At 45.9% G+C, this 27,171-nt stretch overlaps 1 protein-coding gene across 1 annotated transcript in view; it reads left to right on the top strand.

Moving 5' to 3' along the window:
- The window catches only part of LOC115560654 (uncharacterized), a 198,380-nt gene that overhangs the window by 61,917 nt on the left and 109,292 nt on the right, over positions 1-27,171 (top strand). Inside the window, exon 16 of the mRNA XM_030380068.1 lies at positions 8,786-9,082. Coding sequence (XP_030235928.1) covers positions 8,786-9,082 — 297 coding nt within the window. The remainder of the gene's footprint in view (positions 1-8,785; positions 9,083-27,171) is intronic.

A 27,171-nucleotide genomic window follows, 5' to 3' on the forward strand; every position in this document is an offset into this window, starting at 1 on the left:
CCCTTATCAACATGGTGAAGTGCATCGGCTTGCCTTGTGCAAATGATTTTTTATTGATAACAACATTGGCATATACACTGATCAAAACAGGACGATACAAAAAAAAGAGCCTATAGTGCAATTAAACGACTGCTTTGAACAAATGTCATTTGAACATAGCAGTCAGGCTACTGCTTCTTTGTTTTGAGCCAAAGAAATTATTATTATTTTTTTTTATAAAATAATTGCGTTAATCGCGCGATAAAAAAATTAACGCCGTTTAATTTGGTTTGCGTTAACGCCGTTAATAACGCGTTTAACTGACAGCTCTAATAATAACATAATGCGTCCTAATTTTATAAATACATAACTCCTTTTTTAAACAAGGTATACCTGTTAGGATTCCGGGAAACAAATTCTAAACCTATAGCTTGTTTCAAACATATACCATACGCATGACTGAAGTACATTTTTGAATATGAATACAAACTATTTCTAGATAGTTTACAAAAAAACAAATTGGTCACACGTTATCTTTAGTCTGGTGGCAATGAAGTGAAACGGGTTCATTAAGCATTTTTACACTGCCAAGCAGGTACGGTCGCTGCTTGGCAGGTGTTACAATTTCACTGTCATGCCTGTATAAAACCGAGGGGGTATTTCTAAGGGCCGTCTAATCGCTTTTACATGAAAATGAAACCCCCAATATGTGTAGGGTTCGAAAGGGGACATTGGGGTGCGAAATCAAGAGGGTATATTACCTCGGTCAGTATAAACGCGCGGACCATGGCAGAGTTTTTTTTCAAATAAGATGGGCATATTTGCCAGTGTAAAAACGCTTAGTGAATGCCTCAACTTATATATATTGTCATCAGCGTCCAATATTGTCATCAGTTTCTAGGACAATAAACATTCAAATTAAAATCTAGCATCAAATTAATTATAAATAATCGATAAATAAATATCAGTTGTCTATATAAAAACTTGAGTCTTTTGCATAGGTCATTTGTTGCTACTGCTGCATGCTATGTTCAGAGTTTTAGAGACTAGAAAAAACAGAGTTGGTCATTCGTCAGAAACAATTTGTAGTGTTTTAAACCGTTTTAATATCAACGACATTAACACCGGGACCGTTTCACGTGCTCGCTTTATTACTCCACTTTCGGTAACCCACAACTGCGCATGACTGAACGTCAACATGCATCTAACGTGGGATGCCATACACTACATCCCTCCCCTTCTTAGATGATAACTTACATCAATATGAATTGTAATAATACAAACTGTTTATACAGAAACTCAGTTAACTATTCCTGTTGATAATAACATATCACTATCAAGTAGTATATCAAGTAACTTAGACAAAGATGTATTACTCTTAGCAAAATTAATTTCACAAACACCTTCAACATTAATACTGTAATAACGTTTCCAACTACTTATTCCCCATCCCTTGGGAATAATCATATTCAACATAACTCTATAGTTAGAAGACATTCAGGCACAGCTAGAAATGTAATCAAACATTTAGATTGTCACAGAAATATATATATGTATCTTAAATCTTAATTTCAGAGAAAACCTCAACATTTTATGTAACAAAACATGACCTGAATGGCGAGGGGTGGACTACCCTGCCATTAAGACAAATGCTGGGGATTATTCTGCCCCTTTATGGCACTGTGTCTAAACGATAGTCAACAAAGTGAGTTGGCATTCTCCTGGTTCTCTGAGGTCTAGTGTCCTGTTCATGGGTTTCCACTGGGGCTGTGCTGTGAGAGACCAACCTCTCTCCAGCCACACCGATTGGCACGACCGTGTCTGGTTCAGGCTGAACCCACCGCTTCACAAATGTCACATGACGCATTATCTGCTTGCCGTCCTTTTCAAGAATGACTGAAAATCCTTTTCGGTCCACCACAGTGTAGGGGTCTTGTTCGAACGGTGTAGATAGTTTGTTTTGTTTCTGCTGACGGAGCAGGACTATGTGACCCTGCTTCACAGTGCTTTCCTTCGCTCTTCTGATTCTGTCTGCATCCACACGTCCCTTCACCTTCCTCACAGCATCAGTCCTGCGAACAGCAGCATCCTGTCCTGTCGGTTGCAACTGGTTGTTCGCCAACAGTTCCGGAAGCTTGGTTCTGATCTGGCGGTTGAAGAGTAGCTCGGCCGGACTGCGGCCGGTGACACAGTGTGGAGTGCTGCGGTAAGCCATAAGAAAAACGTCAAGCTCACTGCGCCAGTCCTTGCCTTCAGCGTGAGCTGCACGTATGGCTTTACATAGTGTCCTGTTCTGTCTCTCAACTTCCCCGTTCACCTGAGGCCAATATGGCGTGACACGGCGATGTTCAATTCCACTCTCCTGCAGATATGTTTTGAATTCTTTTGACACGAACGGCGTGCCGTTGTCAGTCACTACAGACTCTGGGATTCCATGAGTCGCAAATAGGTGTTTCAGACATTTCATTATGTTAACTGATGTGTGACTTCTGAGGATATCGACATTCACCTATCTAGAGTAGTAATCAGTCACCACCAGTAGATGGTCTCCTGATGGGAATGGTCCACACATGTCCATTGCAAGCGTCTGCCATGGTTTAGCAGGGAGCTCGGACCTTGTGGTAGGAACATCCTGTGAAGTGAAGCTATTGAGTTGACAAGCGTGACATGACCTCACTAACTCCTCTGCTTCACGATCAATTCCGGGCCACCACACTTTTGTTCTCAGTCTTTGTTTTGTTTTGACTATTCCTTGATGTCCTTCATGCGCTAACATCAGCGTCTGTTGTCCTGTTGCCTGAGGAACGACAATCCGGGTACCTCTCAGCCCTATTTTCCCAACAGTGGAGAGCTCAGTCTTGACGGTTTTGTTATCCGCCCCGCATTTACTCCAGTCACCTGTCTCGATACTGCTCCGTACAGTAGCAAGAGTGTGGTCCTCTGCCGACAAGTTCTCCATTTGTCTTGGTGTGAAAGCATGGGGCACTGCATGTTGAGCCACGTAGTAGACATGCTCCTCCATGGTGCCAATCTGTACGGGCGGGTTGACTGTGAGGCGTGACAGCGAATCAGCTGCATTCTGTGGGCCGGGCTTATACACCACTTTGAAACGATAGGGTTGCAGCCGCAGAGCCCACCTTTCAATTCTCGCTGGCGGTTTTGACTTTGATGGTTTCGAGTGGCTTGTGATCCGTCATCATCAGAAACTCTTTCCCGTAGAGGAACACATGAAATTTCTCACATCAACAATTCCCACACAATGGCAAGGGCTTCTCTTTCAGTCTGAGAGTAGCGGCGCTCTATGTCAGATAAAGCTAGGCTCGCGTAATAGACAGGCTTGTGTGTCCCGTCACTTTGCTTCTGGCTCAATGTTGCACCTAATCCCACTGGACTGGCATCCACAATCACATGTGTCTCTGCATCCTGGCTGAAATATGCCATTACATGTGAACTGGCCAGCTGTTTCTTTAGTTCTACAAATGCCATTTCCTGCTCTGACCCCCATGTCCATTTGCAGGATTGCCTGGTGAGTCTCCTCAGTGGTTCTGATGTCGTGGCCAGATTAGGAATGAACCTCCCACAGTAGTTAACGAGCCCTAGGAAACTCCTCACCTCAGCCGCATTTGTTGGCCGACGTGTGTTCTCCACTGCCTCAATCTTTGACTGAGCTGCTCCTATGCCATTTTTGGACAGTACATGACCCATAAATTCCAGCTGTGACATCCGGAACAGGCACTTTTTGCTGTTGACTGTCAGCTGTCTCTCTTGCAGTCGTTGCAGGACTTGGTGCAGTCTTTCATCATGTAGTTGAATGGTCTCACCTGAAACGATGATGTCATCTGATATGTTGTGCCCTCCAGGGATGCCTTGTAGGACTTGACTGATGATGTGTTGATATATCTCAGGTGTGGATGATATTCCAAACATCAGCCTCTTGTAACGCCACAACCCTGTGTGTGAGACGAACGTGGACCTGGACTCAGGTTTCAGTTCTATCTGATGATATCCCCACTTCAAATCTAAACACTGTGGCTCCCGTCATGTCCTCCAGTATTTCATCTATGATGGGGATAGGGTGTCGTTCACGCACTATGGCTTAATTTGCTCTGCGCATGTCCACACACAGTCTTGGCTCTTTTTTTCCATGTACAACAACGAGCGGCGAAACCCATGGTGTTGGTCCGCTCACTTTCTCGATGACATCCATCTCCTCAAGTTGTTTGAGTTTGTCATCCACTTGTTTCCTCACACTGAATGGAATTCGGCGAACAGGCTGGGCTACCGGCCTCACACTGCTGTCCACATGCAGCCCCAGCTGAAAATCTTTCAGTTTTCCTAGGCCATGAAAACAGTCTTTGTATTTCTCCTCCAAATCAGCCGTGAAAACTGCTGTGTCTTTTGGTTGAACAGTATTCACTTGTTCAACAGGACCGATACGAAGCAATCCCAACTGTACAGCAGTCTTTCTCCCCAGCACACAAATCCGTGCTTCTTTAATTACTTGGATTTTTGCAGTGACAGTTTCAGATTTTCCATTTGCTTTAAAATCAGCCACAAAAATCCCTTTCACGTGTAGTGGTGTTGTTGAAGCGAATGGATAGACTTGTTTCTCTGGGCACTGTAGTATGATGTCACTTTTGGACTGCAGTTGTGCGAACTTTGTCTCAGTCAAGATATTACATGTAGCCCCTGAGTCTACCAACATTTCCACTGGCTGCTCATTCACCAGCACTGTTAGTGTTCCATCCTCAACACTGTCATTCACTGTGAATACATAGTCATCTTCACTGTCACTGGATTGTCTGTGTGTGTCTGTGGTCGTTACACTGTTTATTTTATGTGTTTTCTTCGTTCTACACATTACAGCAAAATGTCCTTCTTTGTCACAGTTATTGCACTTTTTTTTTTTGTCACAGTGCACTCACAACTAAAATGACCGTCACGTCCACACCGGAAGCATTTCATTCCGTGCTCATCACGTGGTGATTGATTTCGAGTTGTGGAGACTCTGGGTCTTACCGTTTGACTCCTCCCTCTCACAGGTCTCTTCTCCACAGCATTGACAGTCAATTTCCCCATTCTTGCAGCCTGGTGATCTGCTACCTCCATTGTCCGTGCAATATCCAGGAGCCCTGGAAGTTTAAGGTCTTTCTCCCTCAATAGCCGTCGGCGCAGCGTGTTGGAAATGCACTTGTCAATAACTTGGTCACGGATAAAATCATCCTTGTTATCCCCAAACTCACACGTTGCTGCCATCTTCTTTAATCGGCTCACAAAACTGTCCATAGACTCCTCTTGTGCTTGTTCTACTTGTCTAAACATATGTCTCTCATAGGGAATTTTCTTCTGAGGCGTGAAGTATGCATTTAATTCGTTTACTGCTCCGTCGTAGTCGGCGTCATTTCCAGTGCCCTCCAACGTGAAGAATATGTCCTGAACGTCGGGTCCTGCTAAATGAAGCAGTAAAGCCCTTTTTCGCGATGCTTCGCGGATTCCTGATGCGGCTAAATAGAGTTTGAAACTATTTATCCACTTCTCCCAGCGAACCCCGACATTAGCCGACTCACTCAGCACATCGAAGGGACCGACCACCGGTAAACTCAACGACATGCTTGCTTCGTTGTCCTCTTTTTCCTCCCCTTGACGGACCAAACTTCACTTCAAGCACCCTCAACAGTGTGTGCAACATAAAACATTCCGTTTTAAATCCTCGTCGCCATTTGTAGTGTTTTAAACCGTATTAATATCAACGACATTAACACCGGGACCGTTTCACGTGCTTGAACTGTGCATGACTGAACGTCAACACGCATCTAACGTGGGATGCCATATACTACACAATTACAACTCAATAAAATAAAATACCCTACTATATATAAGAAACAATAAATGCCAAAATAAGAAAATAAAGAGCTTAGAATAACGTTTCCCATACAAAAACACTTAAAGAATAAATTAAAATAAATTAAACAACAGCAACTGTTCTAAGACGTCTCACACTAATACTTATTACAGCACCACACAGCAACACAAAATACGCGTTTTCAAAAAATGGCTAAGGGTAGTTTGTTGCTTCCTCTTCGTATTTACCGTCGAGCCGTTGGACATCACCGCGGCGCCGACTGAGTTGATACGCTGTCGTCTAGGTGACGTGACGTCAGGTCTAGATCATGGAATCTGAGACACACCGCTCAGGTTGAATTTATGAATGAAAGTATGTCAGTTCTATGACAGAACGGTCATATTTTCATTCATGAATTCAACAGAACTATCGAAATTGATATGTGTCATTGCGCATTTCTAAGTGGGTATGCGGAAAAAGCTGGAGATTTCTAAGTGGGTATACAGTGTATACCTGCGTATCACGTAGACTACACCACGGCCCCCCACAGCAATCCGGTTAGAGACCAGGCGAGAGACTTTTCACTTAGAGGTTTTATTTGATCCTCCCCAGACTGCAGAGCTTGAGTTCTTGGCAGGTGTGTGTGTGTGTGTGTGTGTGTGTGTGTGTGTGTGTGTGTGTGTGTGTGTGTGTGCGTGCGTGCGTGCGTGCGTGCGTGCGTGCGTGCGTGCGTGCGTGCGTGCGTGCGTGCGTGCGTGCGTGCGTGCGTGCGTGCGTGCGTGCGTGCGTGCGTGCGTGCGTGCGTGCGTGCGTGCGTGCGTGCGTGCGTGCGTGCGTGCGTGCGTGCGTGCGTGTGTGTTAGGCTACAGCTTAAAGGCAAGGGGACCTATGATTGTTTGGATACAGGTCTGGTGTTTTAAGTGTCAGAGCAGGCTCTGGCATATGTTGGTTGGGATTAAAAAAGACCCAGTGCTGAAGAAAGCCCCGCCCCTGTAGCAGCATGTTACCCTGAGGCTGAGTGGGCTATTCCTACCCAGAGGGGCTGAGTGGGGTAGTCCTACCCAGAGAGTGGGGTAGTCCTACCCAGAGAGTGGGGTAGTCCTACCCAGAGAGTGGGGTAGTCCTACCCAGAGAGTGGGGTAGTCCTACCCAGAGAGTGGGGTAGTCCTACAGTCACCCACTGTCGCCGTCTGGTGGGTGACGGCGGTACACGCCGTCTACCACTGTAGACGTCCTCCACCGCTTGCTCAGGCCTCGGGTAGCCCAGGAACCCGCCCAGGCAGGTAGCCCAGGAACCCGCCCAGGCAGGTATCCCGTCTCGATAGGGCGTCGGCGTGGGTGTGCTCCCTGCCCGGTCGGTGGTCCACCGTAAACCTGAAGTCCTGGAGGGCCAGGAACCACCGCATCACTCAGGCGTTGGTGTCCTTGGTGCCAGGGTGTACTCCCTCCCTAGGAGGTAGTACCTCAACTTATGGAGGCTCCACTTGATGGCCAGGGCCTCCTTCTCTACAGTCGAGTAGTTTCTATCGTTTGGCAACCCTGATCCGTTATAACTTCCTTAGCTATCCCCACCCGACTAAACAATAGCATGAGTTCCCGGGCGACCGCCTTCGCGGTGGCTGCACGCAGGGGTTGAGCCTCGGGGTACGGGGTGGCGTAGTCCACTAGTACCAGGATGTACCGGTGACCCCGGCTGGTCTTGGGCAGGGGCCCCACTATGTCTAGAGCTATACGGTCAAAGGGGGTTACGATGATCGGCATGGGGACGAGGGGGTTCCTGACTGTGGCCCTGACTGAGTCCCCGAGTGCCCCTCTGGCACTCGGGGCACCCCTGACAGTGACGCTCTACGTCCCGCTTGACCCCCGGCCAGTAGAAACTTGCCAGATCCCGTTCCCGGGTTTTGTCCATCCCCAGGTTGGCTCCCAGGTGGGCTCCAAGGAGGTGGGTGTGGGCCATATAAAGCACCTTCCTTACATACGCTCGGGGCACTACCAACTGTTCCCTCACTCCCCGCCCTCCTTCTGCTACCCGGTACAACAGTCCCCCCCCTAGTGCTGAAGTGTGGGTGTGGCAGGTGACTCACCGAGTCTCGGGGCTGTCCGTCGTGTGACACAACGTGGCTCCAGGCATACTTCAGGGCCTCGTCTTGTAGCTGGGCGCTGGCGAACTGGCCTGGTCGGGCCGAACCTTCCGTCCTCACCGGATAAAAATCCGAGAACTCGGTCAGAGGGGAACTCTCCGGCTCCTCCATGGGTCTCCCCTCCCTTGCTCCCCCCAGGTCGGGGCGGAGGAGGGTGACCCCGCTGCCGGTGTCCAGTACGGCCTGCATGTCCCGGTTCATGTCCCGCGCCGGAATGGTCGGGCTCCCTGACGGTCCTTGCGTCCAACAGGTCGCCAGCATACAGGGCGGGCCCATCCCTCTGTCCGCGTAGGCCGACGGCATCGGCACATCCCGGTCTCCAGGGCAGTAGCGGGCGAGGTGGCCGGGCTGACCGCACACGTAGCATGCCGACGTCAAAGAACCGACGTGTTATGCTCCATAATACCATAATACCAAAGCAACACTTGCGTTACAGTGTGTTTAATCACGCACACACACGTGGCGCTCACACGTCGTGTCTCATTGGCAGGCCAAATTCTCTGGGCGGGCAAGGCCAGAGAATTTGGGGAGAAAGGGGAGGAGCTTAGATCCTCCAAATCAGAGCGCTTGAGCCTCCGTTTTTTCAAAGGCGAGGAGAACACCTAGTGCTCCTTTAAACCGAACACAAGTGTTAGCCACTGGGGCAGGCTAGGGGAGCTCATATTTATGTTAGAAAACCTTTAATACTAGTGTCACAGGATACCTTTTATAGATTTGGTTCAGGTTTGTAGCCTCACCTTAACCCCTCACACCCATTTCTAAAGTGGTAATATCTCAATTTTAGTTGAGTGGTACATGTGGATTGTCTTTGTCTTTTTTCCAGACAGCGACTATGAAACCCATTTCGCAGGGCAAGCTCTGAGTCTGACCGATGAACAGCTCCTGAGGGTGGCCGAAACACTGGGAAAGGAGTGGACGCAGGTGGCCATCAAACTGGAGCTGAGCATCCCAGATCTGGACGACATCAAGGCAAAACATATATCTGTAGCCACGCAGAAATACAAGATGTTGGTGTTGTGGAAGCGCCGAAGACCATCAGGAGAGGCCACAGCACAGGACCTGCTGAGAGGTCTGGAAGACCTGAAGGAACTACCGTTCGAGACTCGTCTGTTATTGAAAGGTAACGTACGTCACCCACACAGGCTTCATAGTGGGGGGGATTGACTGGGTAACCAACTGGGGGAGGGCCCACAAAGCCTGGGATGAAAAGTGTTGTTTTGTTTACAAGTAAATCATGTCTTAAAGGCCCACTATGCAACTTCGGGCATTTCTTCGCTGTTTTCTTGATTTGGCACGCACATTTCTCTACACAGCGCCCCCTAAAGCTTCGTAGTAGATATTTCACAACACTGTCGTAACAACTCGTTGACGTCCCTTCCCCATGCTCTTCTACGCGAGCCATGTGCATTTGTTTTCATAGAAGCCGGCGAATGCGCGGAGCCATGTCCGAAATAGATGTTCATTAAGTGTAGGCAAGGTTATACATTTTTAAAATGGTGTATTTGCATTGCAATAAACATAAATCCATCATTTTTTATAGTTGACTGGGAGAATTTATACCCTAGGTTATAATTATTTTATCTTAGGTTGAACAGAACAATCAGTGTAAGAGGTTTGGCCAACATAATAATCGAAATAAACAAGAACCTGGATTCGGGGATTCAGTCTGTATCTGGGGGACGAGACATACGAACAGCAAAACACCCATGGAAACAAAGGTGTTTATATGGTTGCAACCAAGCAAGCTAGAAACAAACAGGGCTCACAACAAAACGGTCGAGAAAACAATATTTACAGGGCTCAAAAAAATGGTTGAGCAAACACATGTGTACAGAGACTATCAGAATCAAGAATATTACGCAGACAAAGTTCACCCAAGGGTACTTTCAATTTCAAAAGCAACACGGCCGAGTCGGCGTCTGATTTGCAGTCTTCTTTTTCTTTCAGTTCACGCTATTCCTGAAAAGCTTGCCCAACGTTTACTCGTGTCATGCCTCTCTGTCGGTCTGTCTCCCTTTTCTCTTCTTCTGTTCCTCCGACATTGGGTTTCTCTGTCTCTTTTTAGTCGGCTGATCTATGATGAATATAACAATCCATAAGTTACTTGTGTTTATATCGAGCCGGTTCCGTGTTTGTGGGTCTGTGCCGTAAAGCAATTCGTTACTGTAGTGACCATAGTAGTGACCCTTGCACAGAAGCATACGGCCGACATCTTTCTTTTTTCTGGGTGGAAATAGTAACATAGTTACGCCATTAAATGCGTTTATGGAAACATTTTTAGCGAGAAATGTGCATTTTACTTTCAGAATGTTCGCTCGGTGAATGTGAAGGATGTTTGGTTTGATAGTTATGACGAAGAGTGAACGCTCCGTTCACTTGCATGGACAGAGTCTCTGGCTGCTAAGCAACCTCAACGTCTTGGCGGACTATTTCTCTGCTGATCAACACTACGAATGCTGGAAACACACCAGACACACCATGTGAAGTTATTTAACCCGATTATCGTTATTTATGAGTCCTTAGCCCAAGTGAAGGAGTTCAAGTACCTCGGGGTCTTGTTCGCGAGTGAGGGTACTATGGAGCGTGAGATTGGCCGGAGAATCAGAGCAGCGGGGGCGGTAAAAGAGAGCTGAGCCGCAAGGCAAAGCTCTCGATCTACCGGTCGATCTTCGTTCCTATCCTCACCTATGGTCATGAGGGTTGGGTGATGACCGAAAGGACGAGATCGCGGGTAAAAGCGGCCGAGATGAGTTTTCTCAGAAGGGTGGCTGGCGTCTCGGGATAGGGTGAGAAGCTCAGTAATCCGTGAGGAACTCGGATTAGAGCCGCTGCTCCTTTACTTAGAAAGGAGTCAGCTGAGGTGGTTCGGGCATCTGGCAAGGATGCCTACTGGGCGCCTCCCTTTGGAGGTGTTTCAGGCACGTCCATTGGGGAGGAGACCTCGGGGAAGACCCAGGACTAGGTGGAGAGATTATATCTCAACACTGGCCTGGGAACGCCTCGGGATCCCCCCGTCAGAGCTGGTCAATGTGGCCCGGGAAAGGGAAGTCTGGAGCCCCCTGCTTGAGCTGCTCCCCCCGCGACCCGACCACGGATAAACGGATGACGATGAGATGAGATCGTTATTTATATCCGAGATTATTTAATCTAACCCGATCTAAACTCTATCATGCACCCAAACACGGCGGCGTTTGGGTTTCCTACCTCGGACAACAATTGCCTCGCAACTGGCTGTTTATATCTAGCCGGTGCCATGTTTGGGTGTGTGTCTGTGCCGTAAAGCATTTTCGAAACTACAATCTGACTACATTTTCGAGGATACTTCTGCTGCGTCACATCCGGATTGTGTCGGTCCGAACAGATCAAGTTGCATATGCGCTTTTTCACTGGAGAGGCGACATGGGTAAATGACACACCCACCAATCAACCCAGAAATGGATGCAGAACCATCAGCATAACTCTCAACCTGCATACTTAATGTAATTTTGGCTAAAAAAGTTGCATAGTGGGCCTTTAAATACCTTTTTAAATATGCACTTCGTTAACAAAAATGGTTTATTCCACTGCTGAACGTAGATTCCCCAAAACAGTAACGCAGCGAATTCAGGGATCAGCTGCGTTGAGTGACTGATTGATTGACTGATTGAGTGACTGCTAAAGCTGGAGCGCTAATTTGCACCACAATAGTTACGTCTTTCCCCAAGAAAGGCACATTGGGGTCACATAATAGAAAATAGAGTAGGAAAGGGCTGACAACTGAGTAGCAGTAGCACTGCATTACCTATAGTGACGCCTCTGGTCGTCTGTCACTTTTGGGTATTTTATCCTTCCCACGCTTGTGATCAATCATTTTAAAGTTGATTGTAAATGCATTTGGCCTTCTGCGATCTTGTCGGTACTTGTGTTCTTGGGTCTTTGTGCCCTTGGGTCTTTGTGATACATCATCTGGTGCGGCCCAAATAGACTAGTTTGCATTTTGCAATTAACGGTCAAAAGTGTTTTCGACGCAGCCATTTTTCCCTGGATGCACCGGTTGGTAACTTGTAGGAACTTGGCAGCACAGATACCCCGGAATAATTTTGGCATTCCAGCGAGAAGCGGCAAGCAGCAGAGCAGACGAAGAACAGCATGTTTTTTTACAATTATCGTATGCATTCAAATTCTATTGATGGTCTTTCAGAACATGTCAGGAATCAATCTGCTGGTCTCATACGGTGATGTTTGTGAGACTATTGTGTCACCAATGAATAGCACGGCCATGGTTACTATCATGTTGTGTGACTGGGCAGCAGTTTAAAGGTCCCTTGGCATGAAAATATCTCTTTATGAGGTTTTCTAACATTAATATGAGTTCCCCTAGCCTGCCTATCGTTCCCAGTGGCTAAAACTTGTTTTCGGCGTTAAACGAGCAATAGTATCCTGTAGTGGTGAAACGGATCAGTGTGTCCACGGTTCGGTTCAGATAACCGTTTTGGGCCTCGGTTTCGGATACGGTTCGGATTAGGATCATGTCCGTGATAGTAAAAAGGGAGACTTTTTTTTGACGGAGGGTTTGGGGGAGACACACAAAAATGAATGAGACCCACAGGCTATTTGCAATGTGTTAATTGACTGCAATCAGACAACTTGCAAGGCTTTTTTGCGCAATAAATGTTCCCCTAAATGCATTTGAAAACATGGTGCACTGAGTGTAACATGTAAGGGATAACGGCCGACGAGGCTTAGAACTCTGGCGACGAGCGCAGCATGAAGCCAGAGTTGCCTCTACCTGTCCATTATTTCCATCAAACCGGTCGACCTCGAAGGCCGTTATCCCGCTTATCACCCATTTGTATTTATCTCCCGTATATTTAGAATATAATTGCATCAATTACATTCTTTAAATTCAGGAATCGTGCGCTTGAACTTCAGAAAACAACCTATTACAGCTATCGTTACACTGGAGAGTTACTGAAGGGAGGGGCGGGAAAAGTCTCATTGGCTCGGGCAGTACTGGAGAAAATGCATTCCGCTGGGTCCTAAACACCCTTTTGTATCGGACGTAGGCTACAGTCGGCAAAATACGCTACATAAGGCAATGCCTTCATGAAACCGAAATCCGCAGATCTCCAGAATGCTCCGAACTGTGGTAAACGAACCGAACGGATTCGGATACAATTCGAATCCGCTGCAGGCCTAGTATCCTGCTGGCCTTTGAAAAAATGGAAGTTCAGGCGCGCTGATTTGGAATGTGGTCTAGGGCTGTACCATATGGGGAAAATATGATATCCCGATATCTTTTGGCTGAATGCCGATATACGATATATATCTCTATATATTATATATATATTTTCTATAGAGTGGGTCAGAACTGCAACATATATCAACATGTGATTTTGTATCGTTATTTTCAACAGAATGGAACACTTTGAAGGTTACACAAATAGCTGGCAGTTAGAACGATAGTTATGATATTATAACTCAAGTTCTATGATTGTAGGCGTAGCCGTCTAGGCGTAGCCTTATGGGCTTGTCCCAACTATGCTATTCAACTATGCACCCACGTTGGGCGGCGCCCAATGTGGGCACCGCCCACAATATACACGGTACCGTGTATATATGGCGGCGCATACCTTCGCTCATCCTCCACGCTATTCTTTCAGCATTTGGAGGGTACAGCAGGTGGGAAACTAGACGACTACGCCTACAATCATAGAACTAGAGTTATAATATCATAACTATCGTTCTATTTCATGTAGGCTACGCCGTCTAGGCTTCACCTTATGGGCTAAGGTGAAGCTGCGAGCGGAGCCCAATCAATGTACTCCTGCTGGACCCCAGTCAAGAAACTTAAAGTGGAAATGAAGCACTGAGAACTGTGTCAATTTTTTGTTTGTTTTTTCATTTTTGGAAACACATGGATTTTCATCAATACTGAAATTCAAGTAGTTTCACCGTAAAATTACATGTTTATAACGACTTTCGCCTCTAGGGCGCAGCCATGTTTTAAAAACGCAGGCGTTACGTCATCAGAATGGTTGGCTCTTTAAATTAAACATGTCGGATATTGGAAGAAGAACAGGGGGGTCCTTTTGTATTGCCCCTGGCTGTTCAAACGAATTTTATCGGTTAAAGGAGAGCGGTAGAATAGTTCATTTCCATGTGATTCCCGTCAAGAAGCCTGAAGTGCTCCGAAGATGGTTAGCTGCATTGAAACGCCTCAGCCCCCCAATGGGACCAGGGCAGAGAGTATGTAGCGACCACTTTATAGAGGCTGATTACATCAGAGAGGGAGCTTTTTCTGAAGATGGGAGATTTGTTCGCCGTCCCACCAATCGCCTGAAGCCCGATGCTGTGCCAACTATTTTTAATTTTAGTGGATATAGTGCTGGAGACACGGACATACCCGTCAGATCGGACCCAGGCGCTGCTCTTATGAGCAGCGAAAGAGCGCAGAAACGTGCTTGCCAGGCAGAGGAACGAGAGGTACACTTAGCTTCTACTACTAGAGAAACAGATAAATTAGTACAAGTACACTCACTGTTTGAAGATTGTCTTGTTTGCAGACTAGCTCGCTCCATGCTCTTGATAATTTCTAATCCATCGCCAAAATAATCCATTGTTATCGGAAATAATCCATTTGCAAACACCGTCGGTTGCACTATTTTCGCGTAAGGCAGCGTGGAGCCCAGCTGCTGCACCCGTGTACTTTACTTTTCTTATCTTATTATATTATAATAATTATTTTATATATATATATATATATATATATATATATATATATATATATATATATATATATATATATATATAAAATATATAATAATATAATAATATATAATGTGCAATATATATACATATCTTACACTGCACAGTACCGTATTTGTAATTTATTTGCAATGTACACACTCCTCAGGACTGCACACCCTACTGCCGTTTTTTATCTCTTCATGTCCTGTGTTTATGTGTTTGCATTGTATCTATGTATTTTTGCACTCCTTGGAGATGGCTATTTTAATCTCATCGTACATTCTAATTCTGGCTAAATTCTGCTTTTGTGTCTCTTTAAAGACCAGAGAAGCATGCAGGGAATTGATGGAGGGTCAGTTGACAGGAAGGGAGGAAGCATGTCAGGAACTAGAAGAAAGTCAGGGCAGCAGCACAAAAGTGGATGCCAGTACCCAGACTGATCTTGCTGAATGTGGAAGTGAAGGTAGACACATTGTCCTTGTGAGCAAAGGCACAATGACTGACGACATGTACAACATGCAGGGTGTCTTTAGTGACCACTCCTACTGCACATTGTTTGATGACACAAGTCTGGAGAACATCTCAATGCCAAGGGCTTCATCACCACAGCAGAGTGAGGTATCATTCCTGTCTATGAGGAGTGAGGAGTCAGTCCATGAAGAGAGTGCTGAGGAGGACATGAGTTTGGATGATGAGTTTCGGCTTAGTGAAGAAGAGACAGACACGAGTTTTGACGATGAAGAGGATGAGGAGCCTAGACTCTCAGATGACGGAAAGAGTGTTGTTTCTACCAAGCAACTTTGGAAACTGTTCAATTTGTGTCACTGGGAAAATTGTGGGAAGTGTTTGATGGAACCACCGGTAGTTTCAAAAAGTGGATTTGGAATGACGGTAAATACGGAGTGCATTGATGGCCACAGATACGTCTGGCATTCCCAGCCTATGGTGAGAGGCATGATGGAGTGCAATGTGTCCATACCAACGGCAGTGTTTGTAACGGGGAATACATGTACTCCATTCATAGAGCTCTGTGAGGCAATCGGATTGGAGAGCCTGTCAAAGAGGCAGTGGTTCAACATCCAAAAGGCCTATGTCATCCCGGTAGTCAACGAGACATGGTCTCTCCACAATCAGGCCATCATGAGCGCTGTAAGTGACGAATCCTTGATCGTTTCCGGTGACGCAAGGTATGACAGCCCGGGTCACAATGCATCATATGGCACCTACTCACTGATTGACACCAAGTCAGATTTAGTCGTTGCTCAGGAGACTGTAAATGTAACTGAAGTCAAAAACAGCTACTGGCTAGAGGTTGAGGGTCTTGAGAGATGCCTTAACAAGCTGTTGGAGCATAGAGTTTCCGTCTCAGTGCTGGTAACCGATTGTCACCCATCAGTGCAAAAAGTTATGCGGGAGGAGTATGGGGACATTAAACATGAATTTGATCTGTGGCACATTGTGAAGAATATGAAAAAGCGACTGCTGAAGTGCCAGGATGAACAGTTAATTGAGTGGAGCAAGATGGTCTCCAACCACTTGTGGTACAGTGCCAGTACATGCAATGGAAGTGCAACAAAGCTGAAGGAGAGGTGGATATCTGTGCTGCACCACATCACCAATGTCCACTGTTGGGCAACTGGGGAGACAACCACAAAATGCGGCCACCCTCCCTATACTCCTGAAGAGGAGAGCAAACGTCCATGGCTCCATCCCAGCTCTGCAGCATTTAAACACCTCCAGAGTGTAGTGCTGGACAAAAAACTCCTGAAAAAACTTGAGAGTGTCACTGAGGGCATCCACACTGGAAGACTTGAGTGCCTCCACTCTGTCTACACAAAGTATGCCACCAAGAGAATAAAGTTCTTGAAAGAGAGCTTTCAGGCCCGACTTCGAGTAGCTGCACTGGACCACAACCACAATGTCATCCGTGAGAATGCATCAACCAAAGAGGGGGAGAAGCCAAATGAAACACTATTTCTCAAAGGCTTCTAAGCAGTATGTGGTGGCTCCAGTGAAGATGCCCAAAGACTACAGCTTCAGAAAGGACATAGTAGCAGGAGCTCTTAAGAGATGTGAGGCAATGTCAATCCGGAAAGCACTGAGGGAACATCCAAAGGAGAGAGTGGTGACCATCGCTGAGCACAGAGGAGTCAAAAAACCAGACAAGGATGTGTCAGTATCCGCACACCTCAGCAGATTTCCTGAAAAGCTAGATGCATAGCTAAGAGGGTAGGAGAGAGTTGGAAGTAGTATAGTTAGTAGAGTATAGCAGTACAGTAGTATAGTTAGATAATTTAAACAATATTACAGTTCCACTGTTAGATAAAATAATAATTAAATGATTGCCAATTGCCATGTGAGTTAATTACCATTCAGTATTCCTACCCAATTGTCTTCTTGCATAATCGTTCTTGCATAAGAAAAAAGGTTTGTCTGCCTGTGTCTGTGTTGTAAGGTTGCACTCTTTCCAACCCCAGCAGTGTGAGTTATTGTCTGCAATTTAGACTTTTGGATTAAAATATTTGCTCTGCATAACATAGTTTCAGCATTTCATTTGTATGTTTTCAAAGTACCGAGTTTAATGGAGATATTACAGAGGCCAAAAGGATAGTAAATACATGTAATGTTTGATCAATTAGCCAATACAAAGAATTTCTACAAGTCATTATAGTATTCAAATCCACAGTATTCTGGGGATGGGTAAACAGTCCTGATGGCATTCACAACACAGGCTGGTATTGGTATCCTGTTCCTCCGGCCAAGATGACCCCTGGACCAAAGGGTGAATTGTCTGTACGCTGTAAGCCTGTAAAGACTGATAGAGAAAGAAGAAGGGTTAGCACGTGGTTAGTTGAGACGTCAATTTTATGTTGAATACTTTCATTTCATTTACATTTCATGTCATTACATTTCATTTCATATTATTATTACATATCAATAGAATTCATATCATTAAATTTCATATTATTATCACAATAATATGAAATATAATATCTATAATAATATCTGAAATCATGTCTGAAATCGGGAGACTTGCGGGAGATTTTTAACCGCGGGAGGAAAACGGGAGAGGATAGTGAATATCGCGAATCTCCCGGGAAAATCGGGAGGGTTGGCAAGTATGAGTGGATGTTCTCGCCGAAGTGCATAACTTATGGATTACCGCGATCTTCAAATGCAGTTGCATCGTTGATGAATTGGTGAATAAACTCGGTGGAGCGAACTTCTTATGTGTGAGTAAGAGGTTTCTTTTTGTGATGGAGTGGTATCGATGATTGCATTTGTTTCGCTCAATTAGTAGTGGAAACTAATAGCAGATCCTTGCGAACCTGTTGTGGGTACAGCTAGTTACGGTATGTGCTTGTTATGTTATCCTAGGCTAGTACTGTATCGCAGCTTCTACCATGATAATACATTGCAGAATAACTGAGTATGGGTGTAAAAATTAGTGTCGTCTCAGGTGATCAGTGTAGTCCCCTTACTCCCTCCGCACAACCTATCAAGACTGTTAGTTTACCTGCTGTTTATTGGGCGCTCCAGTGTTTCGGCTCGGATGTCCCTCAGCGACAGCATTGCGACCTCCAACACGTCTCGCTCTAATGACAGCATTTGGCACGTCGGATTGGACGTGATACATCTGTTATTTTTGATGAGATGTCCCAGGTTCATTTCATGGCAGCAGACACTCTCCATGTCAGTGGACATAGGGACACAAACCCCACACAAGCACCACCGATTGTTTCCTGTGCGCTCAGATACATCTCTCTCTCCTTCATCTATTTCTCCTCCATAGTCAGGCTCTGTTGGGGGCACTAAAACTCCGACTTCTCTTACTGGCTCAAAAGCATAGGCAATTGGATGCCTGTCCTCGTTGGTGGGTCTATCCCATTCGTCCATATCCATTTTGTTGAGGCAGTAAGCTACCTGTGAGGCTATGAGCCGCTATGTATACAACATAGAATGTTAATACCAACCATTCTCGTGACGTCATCGTATTCTGAAAACAGAGATGGCGGCGCACAGGCTGAAAACATTGTAATTAATGCAACGTGTTTGTGCTTCATTCTGAATAACGGGACATATTTCCGACTTTATTTGTATTTATGGTATATTTAAATATTTAACTAGTGCTATAGACATGTTTTATTTGATTGCTTCCTTTCCACTTTAAGTCACCAGGGCACGTGACGTGAGACAAAAAAAGCAGAGGATGTGCAAAACACAACAGCTTAATAAAAAACGAATTCCTCCTAGATCAAGCAAGGCGATGATCAACTAGAAAAAAGTGAGTCTGTAATAAAGACTCACTTTGTGACTCACTTGCCAAATTACCCGTACAATTGTTTCAACATTGACGTGCACCATACGTGATAGTCGTTTGTTATTGTATTGACAGTGTACTAAATGTAGGCTTTAGGTTGACTTTAAATCTGGAGGTTTACTACACGCAGGGAACTCTTGAATGCTTGTTAATTTGTGACACTTTGAACAAACGCTGAAACAATTAGTTTGACCAGTATTAAACTAAGTTTAATTTTTTTATTTCAGTATTTTGCTGATTCTCTTAATTTATCTTTCAGACTTTGCATCTTTTAGAATTCCGACATGCAGTAGCGGACAGGAAAGTCGTCCTGGTAAGCTGTTCTCGTCTCTGCCCCTCAAAAGGGATGGTAGTGAAAGCACGCGGGCTAAGTTTAAGTCTGCTAGTATTGGGAGTAATAAGTCTACCTGCACAACCCTCTACATCCTAGTTCTTCCGTGTAAAATACATTTTACGCACAACTGTTAAAAAGTATATCATATTCTAACATAATGAGTCCTAATTTTATAAATACATAACTCCTTTTTTAAACAAGGCATACCTGTTAGGATTCCGGGAAACAAATTCTAAACCTGTAGCTTGTTTCAAACATATACCATACGCATGAATGAAGTACATTTTTGAATATGAATACAAACTATTTATATTTCTAAATAGTTTACAAAAAACTAATTGGTCACACGTTATCTTTAATCTGGTGGCAATGAAGTGAAACGTGTTCATTAAGGATTTTTACACTGCCAAGCAGGTACGGTCGCTGCTTGGCAGGTGTTACAATTTCGCTGTCATGCCTGTATAAAACCGAGGGAGTATTTCTAAGGGCCGTCTAATCGCTTTTACATGAAAATGAAACCCCCAATATGTGTAGGGTTCGAAAGCGGACATTGGGGTGCGAAGTCAAGAGGGTATATTACCTCGGTCAGTGTAAACGCGCGGACCATGGCAGATTTTTTGTTTTTCAAATAAGATGGGCATATTTGCCAGGGTAAAAACGTTTAGCGAATGCCTCCACTTATTTTGACCACATTGTAATTGCTTTGTGATTTAGCGAATTGCTAAAAGCCTTATTGAAAAACACAACATTCTTAGTGGTCAGTATCTGTGCAGCGTCCAATATTGTCATCAGTTTCTAGGACAATAAACAGTCAAATTGAGATAACTCCAACTACAGTCTCGTTGTGGAAATACAACAGACGTCAAAGAACCGACGTGTTATGCGCCATAATACCGTAATACCAAAGCAACACTTGCGTTACAGTGTGTTTAATCACACACACACACACGTGGCGCTCACACGTCATGTCTCATTGGCAGGCCAAATTCTCTGGGCGGGCAAGGCAGAGAAAGGGGAGGAGCTTAGATGCTTTATGACGACATATTGGACCACATTCCAAATCAGCGTGCTTGAGCCTCCGTTTTTTCAAAGGCGAGCAGAACACCTAGTGCTCGTTTTAAACCGAACACAAGTGTTAGCCACTGGGGCAGGCTAGGGGAACTCATATTTATGTTAGAAAACCTTTAATACTTATCGTTATTCGTTATTTAACGATAATCGTTATTTTCAACAGAATGGAACACTTTGAAGGTTACACAAATAGCTGGCAGTTAGAACGATAGTTATGATATTATAACTCAAGTTCTATGATTGTAGGCGTAGCCGTCTAGGCGTAGCCTTATGGGCTTGTCCCAACTATGCTATTCAACTATGCACCCACGTTGGGCGGCGCCCAATGTGGGCACCGCCCACAATATACACGGTACCGTGTATATATGGCGGCGCATACCTTCGCTCATCCTCCACGCTATTATTTCAGCATTTGGAGGGTACAGCAGGTGGGAAACTAGACGACTACGCCTACAATCATAGAACTAGAGTTATAATATCATAACTATCGTTCTATTTCATGTAGGCTACGCCGTCTAGGCTTCACCTTATGGGCTAAGGTGAAGCTGCGAGCGGAGCCCAATCAATGTACTCCTGTTGGACCCCAGTCAAGAAACTTAAGTCACCAGGGCACGTGAGACAAAAAAAGCAGAGGATGTGCAAAACACAACAGCTTAATAAAAAACGAATTCCTCCTAGATCAAGCAAGGCGATGATGAACTAGAAAAAAGTGAGTCTGTATTAAAGACTCACTTTGTGACTCACTTGCCAAATTACCCGTACAATTGTTTCAACATTGACGTGCACCATACGTGATAGTCGTTTGTTATTGTATTGACAGTGTACTAAATGTAGGCTTTAGGTTGACTTTAAATCTGGAGGTTTACTACACGCAGGGAACTCTTGAATGCTTGTTAATTTGACACTTTGAACAAACGCTGAAACAATTTGTTTGACCAGTATTAAACTAAGTTTAATTTTTTTATTTCAGTATTTTGCTGATTCTCTTAATTTATCTTTCAGACTTTGCATCTTTAAGAATTCCGACATGCAGTAGCGGACAGGAAAGTCGTGCTGGTAAGCTGTCCTCGTCTCTGCCCCTCAAAAGGGATGGTAGTGAAAGCACGCTGGGTAAGTTGAAGTCTTCTAGTATTAGGAGTAATAAGTCTACCTGCACAACCCTCTACATCCTAGTTCTTCCGTGTAAAATACATTTCACGCACACCTGTTAAAAAGTATATCATATAATAACATAATGAGTCCTAATTTTACAAATACATAACTCCTTTTTTAAACAAGGCATACCTGTTAGGATTCCGGGAAACAAATTCTAAACCTATATCTTGTTTCAAACATATACCATACGCATGACTGAAGAACATTTTTGAATACAAACTATTTATATTTCTAAATAGTTTACAAAAAACAAATTGGTCACACGTTATCTTTAATCTGGTGACGATGTAGTGAAACGGGTTCATTAAGCATTTTTACACTGCCAAGCAGGTACGGTCGCTGCTTGGCAGGTGTTACAATTTCACTGTCATACCTGTATAAAACCGAGGGGGTATTTCTAAGGGCCGCCTAATCGCTTTTACATGAAAATGAAAACCCCAATATGTGTAGGGTTCGAAAGGGGACATTGGGGTGCGAAGTCAAGAGGGTATATTACCTCGGTCAGTGTAAACGCGCGGACCATGGCAGAGGTTTTTTTCAAATAAGACTGGCATATTTGCCAGTGTAAAAACGCTTAGCGAATGCCTCCACTTATTTTGACCATTGCTTTGTGATTTAGCGAATTGATAAAAGCCTTATTGAAAAAACAGCATTCTAAGTGGTCAGTGTCTGTGCAGCGTCCAATATTGTCGTCAGTTTCTAGGACAATAAACAGTCAACTTAAAATCTAGCATAACATTTATGATAAATAATCGATAAATAAATATCAGTTGTCTTCAGGGTCTTAGAGACTAGAAAAAACAGACTTGGTCATTCGTCAGAAACAATTACAACTAAAATACCCTACTATATATAAGAAACAGTAAATGCCAAAATAAGAAAATAAAGAGCTTAGAATTACGTTTCCCATACACAAATGAATTTAAATAAATTAAACAACCGCAACTGTTCTAAGACGTCTCAAACTAATACTTATTACAGCACCACACAGCAACACAAAATACGCGTTTTCAAAAAATGGCTAAGGGTAGTTTGTTGCTTCCGCTTCGTATTTACTGTCGAGCCGTTGGACATCACCGCGGCGCCGACTGAGTTGATACGCTGTCGTCTAGGTGACGTAACGTCAGGTCTAGATCATGGAATCTGAGACACAGCGCTCAGGTTGAATTTATGAATGAAAGTATGGCAGTTCTATGACAGAACGGTCATAGAACTGTTCTGTCATTCGATAGTTCTGTTTCGATAGACAGAACTATCGAAATTGACATGTGTCATTGCGCATTTCTAAGTGAGTACCGTATTTTCCGCACTATAAGGCGCACCTGAGTATAAGCCGCAGCAGCTAAATTGAATGATGTGTACATAGATAAGCCGCACTGGACTATAAGCCGCGGGTGCAGTGATGTTGCTAGGTACGCGTCCTGCGTCCCTGACGCATTAAAATCTGAAAGGACGCACTAAACTCACTATCCATGCGTCCCGGGGACGCATCTAATTTTCCCCATGAAAAATGATACATTGTGAACATTAAACAACTCGTGTTTAATCACAGTAACTGGCCAAAGAAACCTTATTGTGAGCAGACCGGACAAGCACTGTTTCAACCCTCTGCGCATCTACTCGGCGCAGACGTGATCCCCTGTACAAAGTATCGCGACATGCTAATTTAGCCGCTACCAAAACAACTAGCTCGTCACCGCTGATTTCATTTCAACAATTAAAAATACGAACTTCATAGTAAATAAACCCACGTTTCCACTGCTCGATGCTGTGCTCATTCGTGTCGATTATGTTGAAACGTTTAGGGGACGTGCTGTAATGAAATAAATGAAACATAATCCGGTGGTGGTGATGAAAACTACATTGAACGGCAGCCGCCATATTGTTATGCCCAAACGGCGCCTGCACATACATCGCGCTTCCAACGAGATCCCGTTTTTCTCGAGAAACAGGCAGAGAAGAGAGAACGCAAAAATGCCACCAAAGAAAAAGATGAAACCTATTGCAGGTCAGCAAACTATTGCAGCTGCATTTTCTGTCCCCACTACTACTTCCAGCGTTTCCTACTGGAGCCCGCCACTGGTGGCGGGGCGCGGACCGGTCATAGAGCCCATAGAGTTAAAGTCGCTGGACTCGTCTGTAACCTGTAAAATCCATAGATTAGCCGCACCGTTATATAAGCCGCAGACTCGAAAAATGGGGAAAAAGGCGCGCTTTATGGTCCGAAAATTACGGTAAGTGGGTATACAGTGTATACCTGCGTATCACGTAGACTACACCACGGCCCCCCACAGCAATCCGGTTAGAGACCAGGCAAGAGTCTGTTCACTTAATTTTATTTGATCCTCCCCAGACTGCAGAGCTTGAGTTCTTGGCAGTAGTGTGTGTGTGTGTGTGTGTGTGTGTGTGTGTGTGTGTGTGTGTGTGTGTGTGTGTGTGTGTGTGTGTGTGTGTGTGTGTGTGTGTGTGTGTGTGTGTGTGTGTAAGGCTACAGCTGAAAGGCAAGGGGACCTATGAGTGTTCGGATACAGGTCTGGTGTTTTAAGTGTCAGAGCAGGCTCTGGCATATGTTGTTTGGGATTAAAAAAAGACCCAGTGCTGAAGAAAGCCCCGCCCCTGTAGCAGCATGTTACCCTGAGGCTGAGTGGGCTATTCCTACCCAGAGGGGCTGAGTGGGGTAGTCCTACCCAGAGAGTGGGGTAGTCCTACCCAGAGAGTGGGGTAGTCCTACCCAGAGAGTGGGGTAGTCCTACACAGAGAGTGGGGTAGTCCTACCCAGAGAGTGGGGTAGTCCTACACAGAGAGTGGGGTAGTCCTACCCAGAGAGTGGAGTAGTCCTACACAGAGAGTGGGGTAGTCCTACCCAGAGAGTGGAGTAGTCCTACCCAGAGAGTGGGGTAGTCCTACACAGAGAGTGGGGTAGTCCTACACAGAGAGTGGGGTAGTCCTACCCAGAGAGTGGAGTAGTCCTACACAGAGAGTGGGGTAGTCCTACCCAGAGAGTGGAGTAGTCCTACACAGAGAGTGGGGTAGTCCTACACAGAGAGTGGGGTAGTCCTACACACAGAGTGGAGTAGTCCTACACAGTCACCCACTGTCGCCGTCTGGTGGGTGACGGCGGTACACGCCGTCTACCACTGTAAACCTCGGCCCCGCCCGGGCCGAGGTTTAAGGGGCGGGATGCCACACTCCTCCACCGCTTTCTCAGGCCTCGGGTAGCCCAGGAACCCGCCCAAGCAGGTGTCCCGTCTCGATAGGGCGTCGGCGTTGGCGTGCTCCCTGCCCGGTCGGTGGTCCACCGTAAACCTGAAGTCCTGGAGGGCGAGGAACCACCGCGTCACTCGGGCGCTGGTGTCCTTGGCGCCGGCCATCCATTTTAGCGGAGCGTGGTCGGTGACCAGGGTGAACTCCCTCACTAGGAGGTAGTACCTCAACTTATCGAGGCTCCACTTGATGGCCAGGGCCTTCTTCTCTACAATCGAGTAGTTTCTCTCGTTTGGCAGCAGCTTCCGGCTGATGTAGGTGATGGGGTGTTCTTCTCCGGCCCGGACCTGGGACAGGACTCCTCCCAGCCCCACCTCCGAAGCGTCCGTGTGCACTATGAGGGTGGAAGCAAAATCAGGGGTTATGAGAACCGGCTCCGAGCACAGGGCCTCGCGGAGCGTCCCGAAGGCCTGGTTGGCTGCCCCGGACCAGGTGATCCGATCTGGCAGGGTATTCCGGGTCACGTCCTCCCCCACCGGAACCTCCGGGATCTCGCGTTGGGCAGCCAGCGCTAGGGGGGCAGGGTTAGGGGGTCCCCCTCCCCCTCTCCACTGCTTCAGGATATTGACGTGGTACACCTGGGTAGGCTTCCGCCTCCCTGGTTGTCTAACCCGGTAGTTTACGTCACCCACCCGTTCCACTACCTCATACGGTCCCTGCCACTTGGCAAGGAATTTGCACTCTGCTGTGGGGACCAGGACCAGTACCCGGTCTCCGGGCTGGAAGGTTTGCAACTGGGCTCCCCGGTTGTAGACCCTCGCCTTGGCCTGCTTGGCTTGCCGGAGGTGTTCCCGAGGTGTGCTCGAACGGCGAGAAGCCGGTAGAAGCCTGGGTAGGGATGGGAATTTATAAGAATTTCACGATTCCGATTCCGCTTATCGATCCGATTCCTTATCGATTCTCTTATCGGTTCTAATTGGGTGAGAAAATAAGTACAAATGTGTTTGTTTGGTTTAAATCTCTTTAATATCTGATCAGCAGTGCGTCTAGTATTAGGAAATTGTGCATTTCCACATCAATTGGTCCAGACAAAAAAATATATGTTTGGCTTTTTAAGCCCAAATGCCATCATTATGTGCCGTAAAACTAAAAACACAGACTGAAAACAGTCAAGTAAGAGCTTGTGCCTTTTGGAATGTAACATTGCTCATTTGCATTCAACTTGTAACAAAATTCAACTAAACAAACCTAACCTAAACAAAATAAATAAGTCTTCTGGAAAGATAAGAACACAACTAACAACTTGGGCAAATTAACAATTTTTGTGCTGCTTGATTCACTTGCGTCGCTAGTTAGTAGTAGTGTATCAAACACGCGACATTCCTTCAAACGAATTGCATTCTGTGTAGCCAAATGTTTCAGCATATTGGAGGTAGATCCCCCCTTTGATGAAATGGAAACGTTACAATTGTTGCAAGTGGCAATATTGTCGTCTATTCGCGTGAAATACAACCAAGCTTCAGGGCGCTTCTTCCTCGGCTGCGCCATGTTTGCTGCGTTCCTAACCAAAACAAAGCACCGTGTGTGTGACGTCATGACGCATTTGCCGCGACCAGATCGATAAGCGGAATCGCTAAGCAGGCTTGCTAATGATTCCAAGGAATCGGTTGACTCGGCACCGGTTCTGAACAAGAACCAGTTCTCGATTCCCAACCCTACGCCTAGGGCATCTCCCGTACGGCGAACAGGAGGTGTGGTAGCAGCTGGTCCCAGTTCTTGCCGTCCAGGTCCATGGCCTTTTTTAACATCTGCTTCAGGGTTTAGTTAAAACGTTCCACCAGGCCATCCGTCTGGGGGTGGTAGACTGACGTCCGGAGCTGCTTCACCTGCAGGAGCCTGAGTAATTGAGCATGAACCCTGATCCGTTAGAAATTCCTTGGCTATCCCCATCCGACTAAACAATAGCATGAGTTCCCGGGCGACCGCCTTCGCAGTGGCTGCACGCAGGGGTAAAGCCTGGGGCTGGTCTTGGGCAGGGGCCCCACAATGTCTAGAGATATACGGTCAAAGGGGGTTTCGATGATCGGCATGGGGACAAGGGGGTTCCTGACTGTGGCCCTAGGCACGACCCTCTGGCACTCGGGGCACCTCTGACAGCGACGCTCTACGTCCCGCTTGACCCCCGGCCAGTAGAACCTCGCCAGGACCCGTTCCCGGGTTTTGTCCATCCCCAGGTGGGGTCCCAGGAGGTGGGTGTGGGCCATGTAAAGCACCTTGCTTACATACGCTCGGGGCACTACCAACTGTTCCCTCACTCCCCCCTCTCCTTCTGCTACCCGGTACAACAGTCCCCCCCTAGTGCTGAAGTGTGGGTGTGGCAGGTGACTCACCGAGT

The sequence above is a fragment of the Gadus morhua genome, chromosome 16 (assembly GCF_902167405.1).
Source record: "Gadus morhua chromosome 16, gadMor3.0, whole genome shotgun sequence".
Lineage (NCBI taxonomy): Eukaryota > Metazoa > Chordata > Actinopteri > Gadiformes > Gadidae > Gadus > Gadus morhua.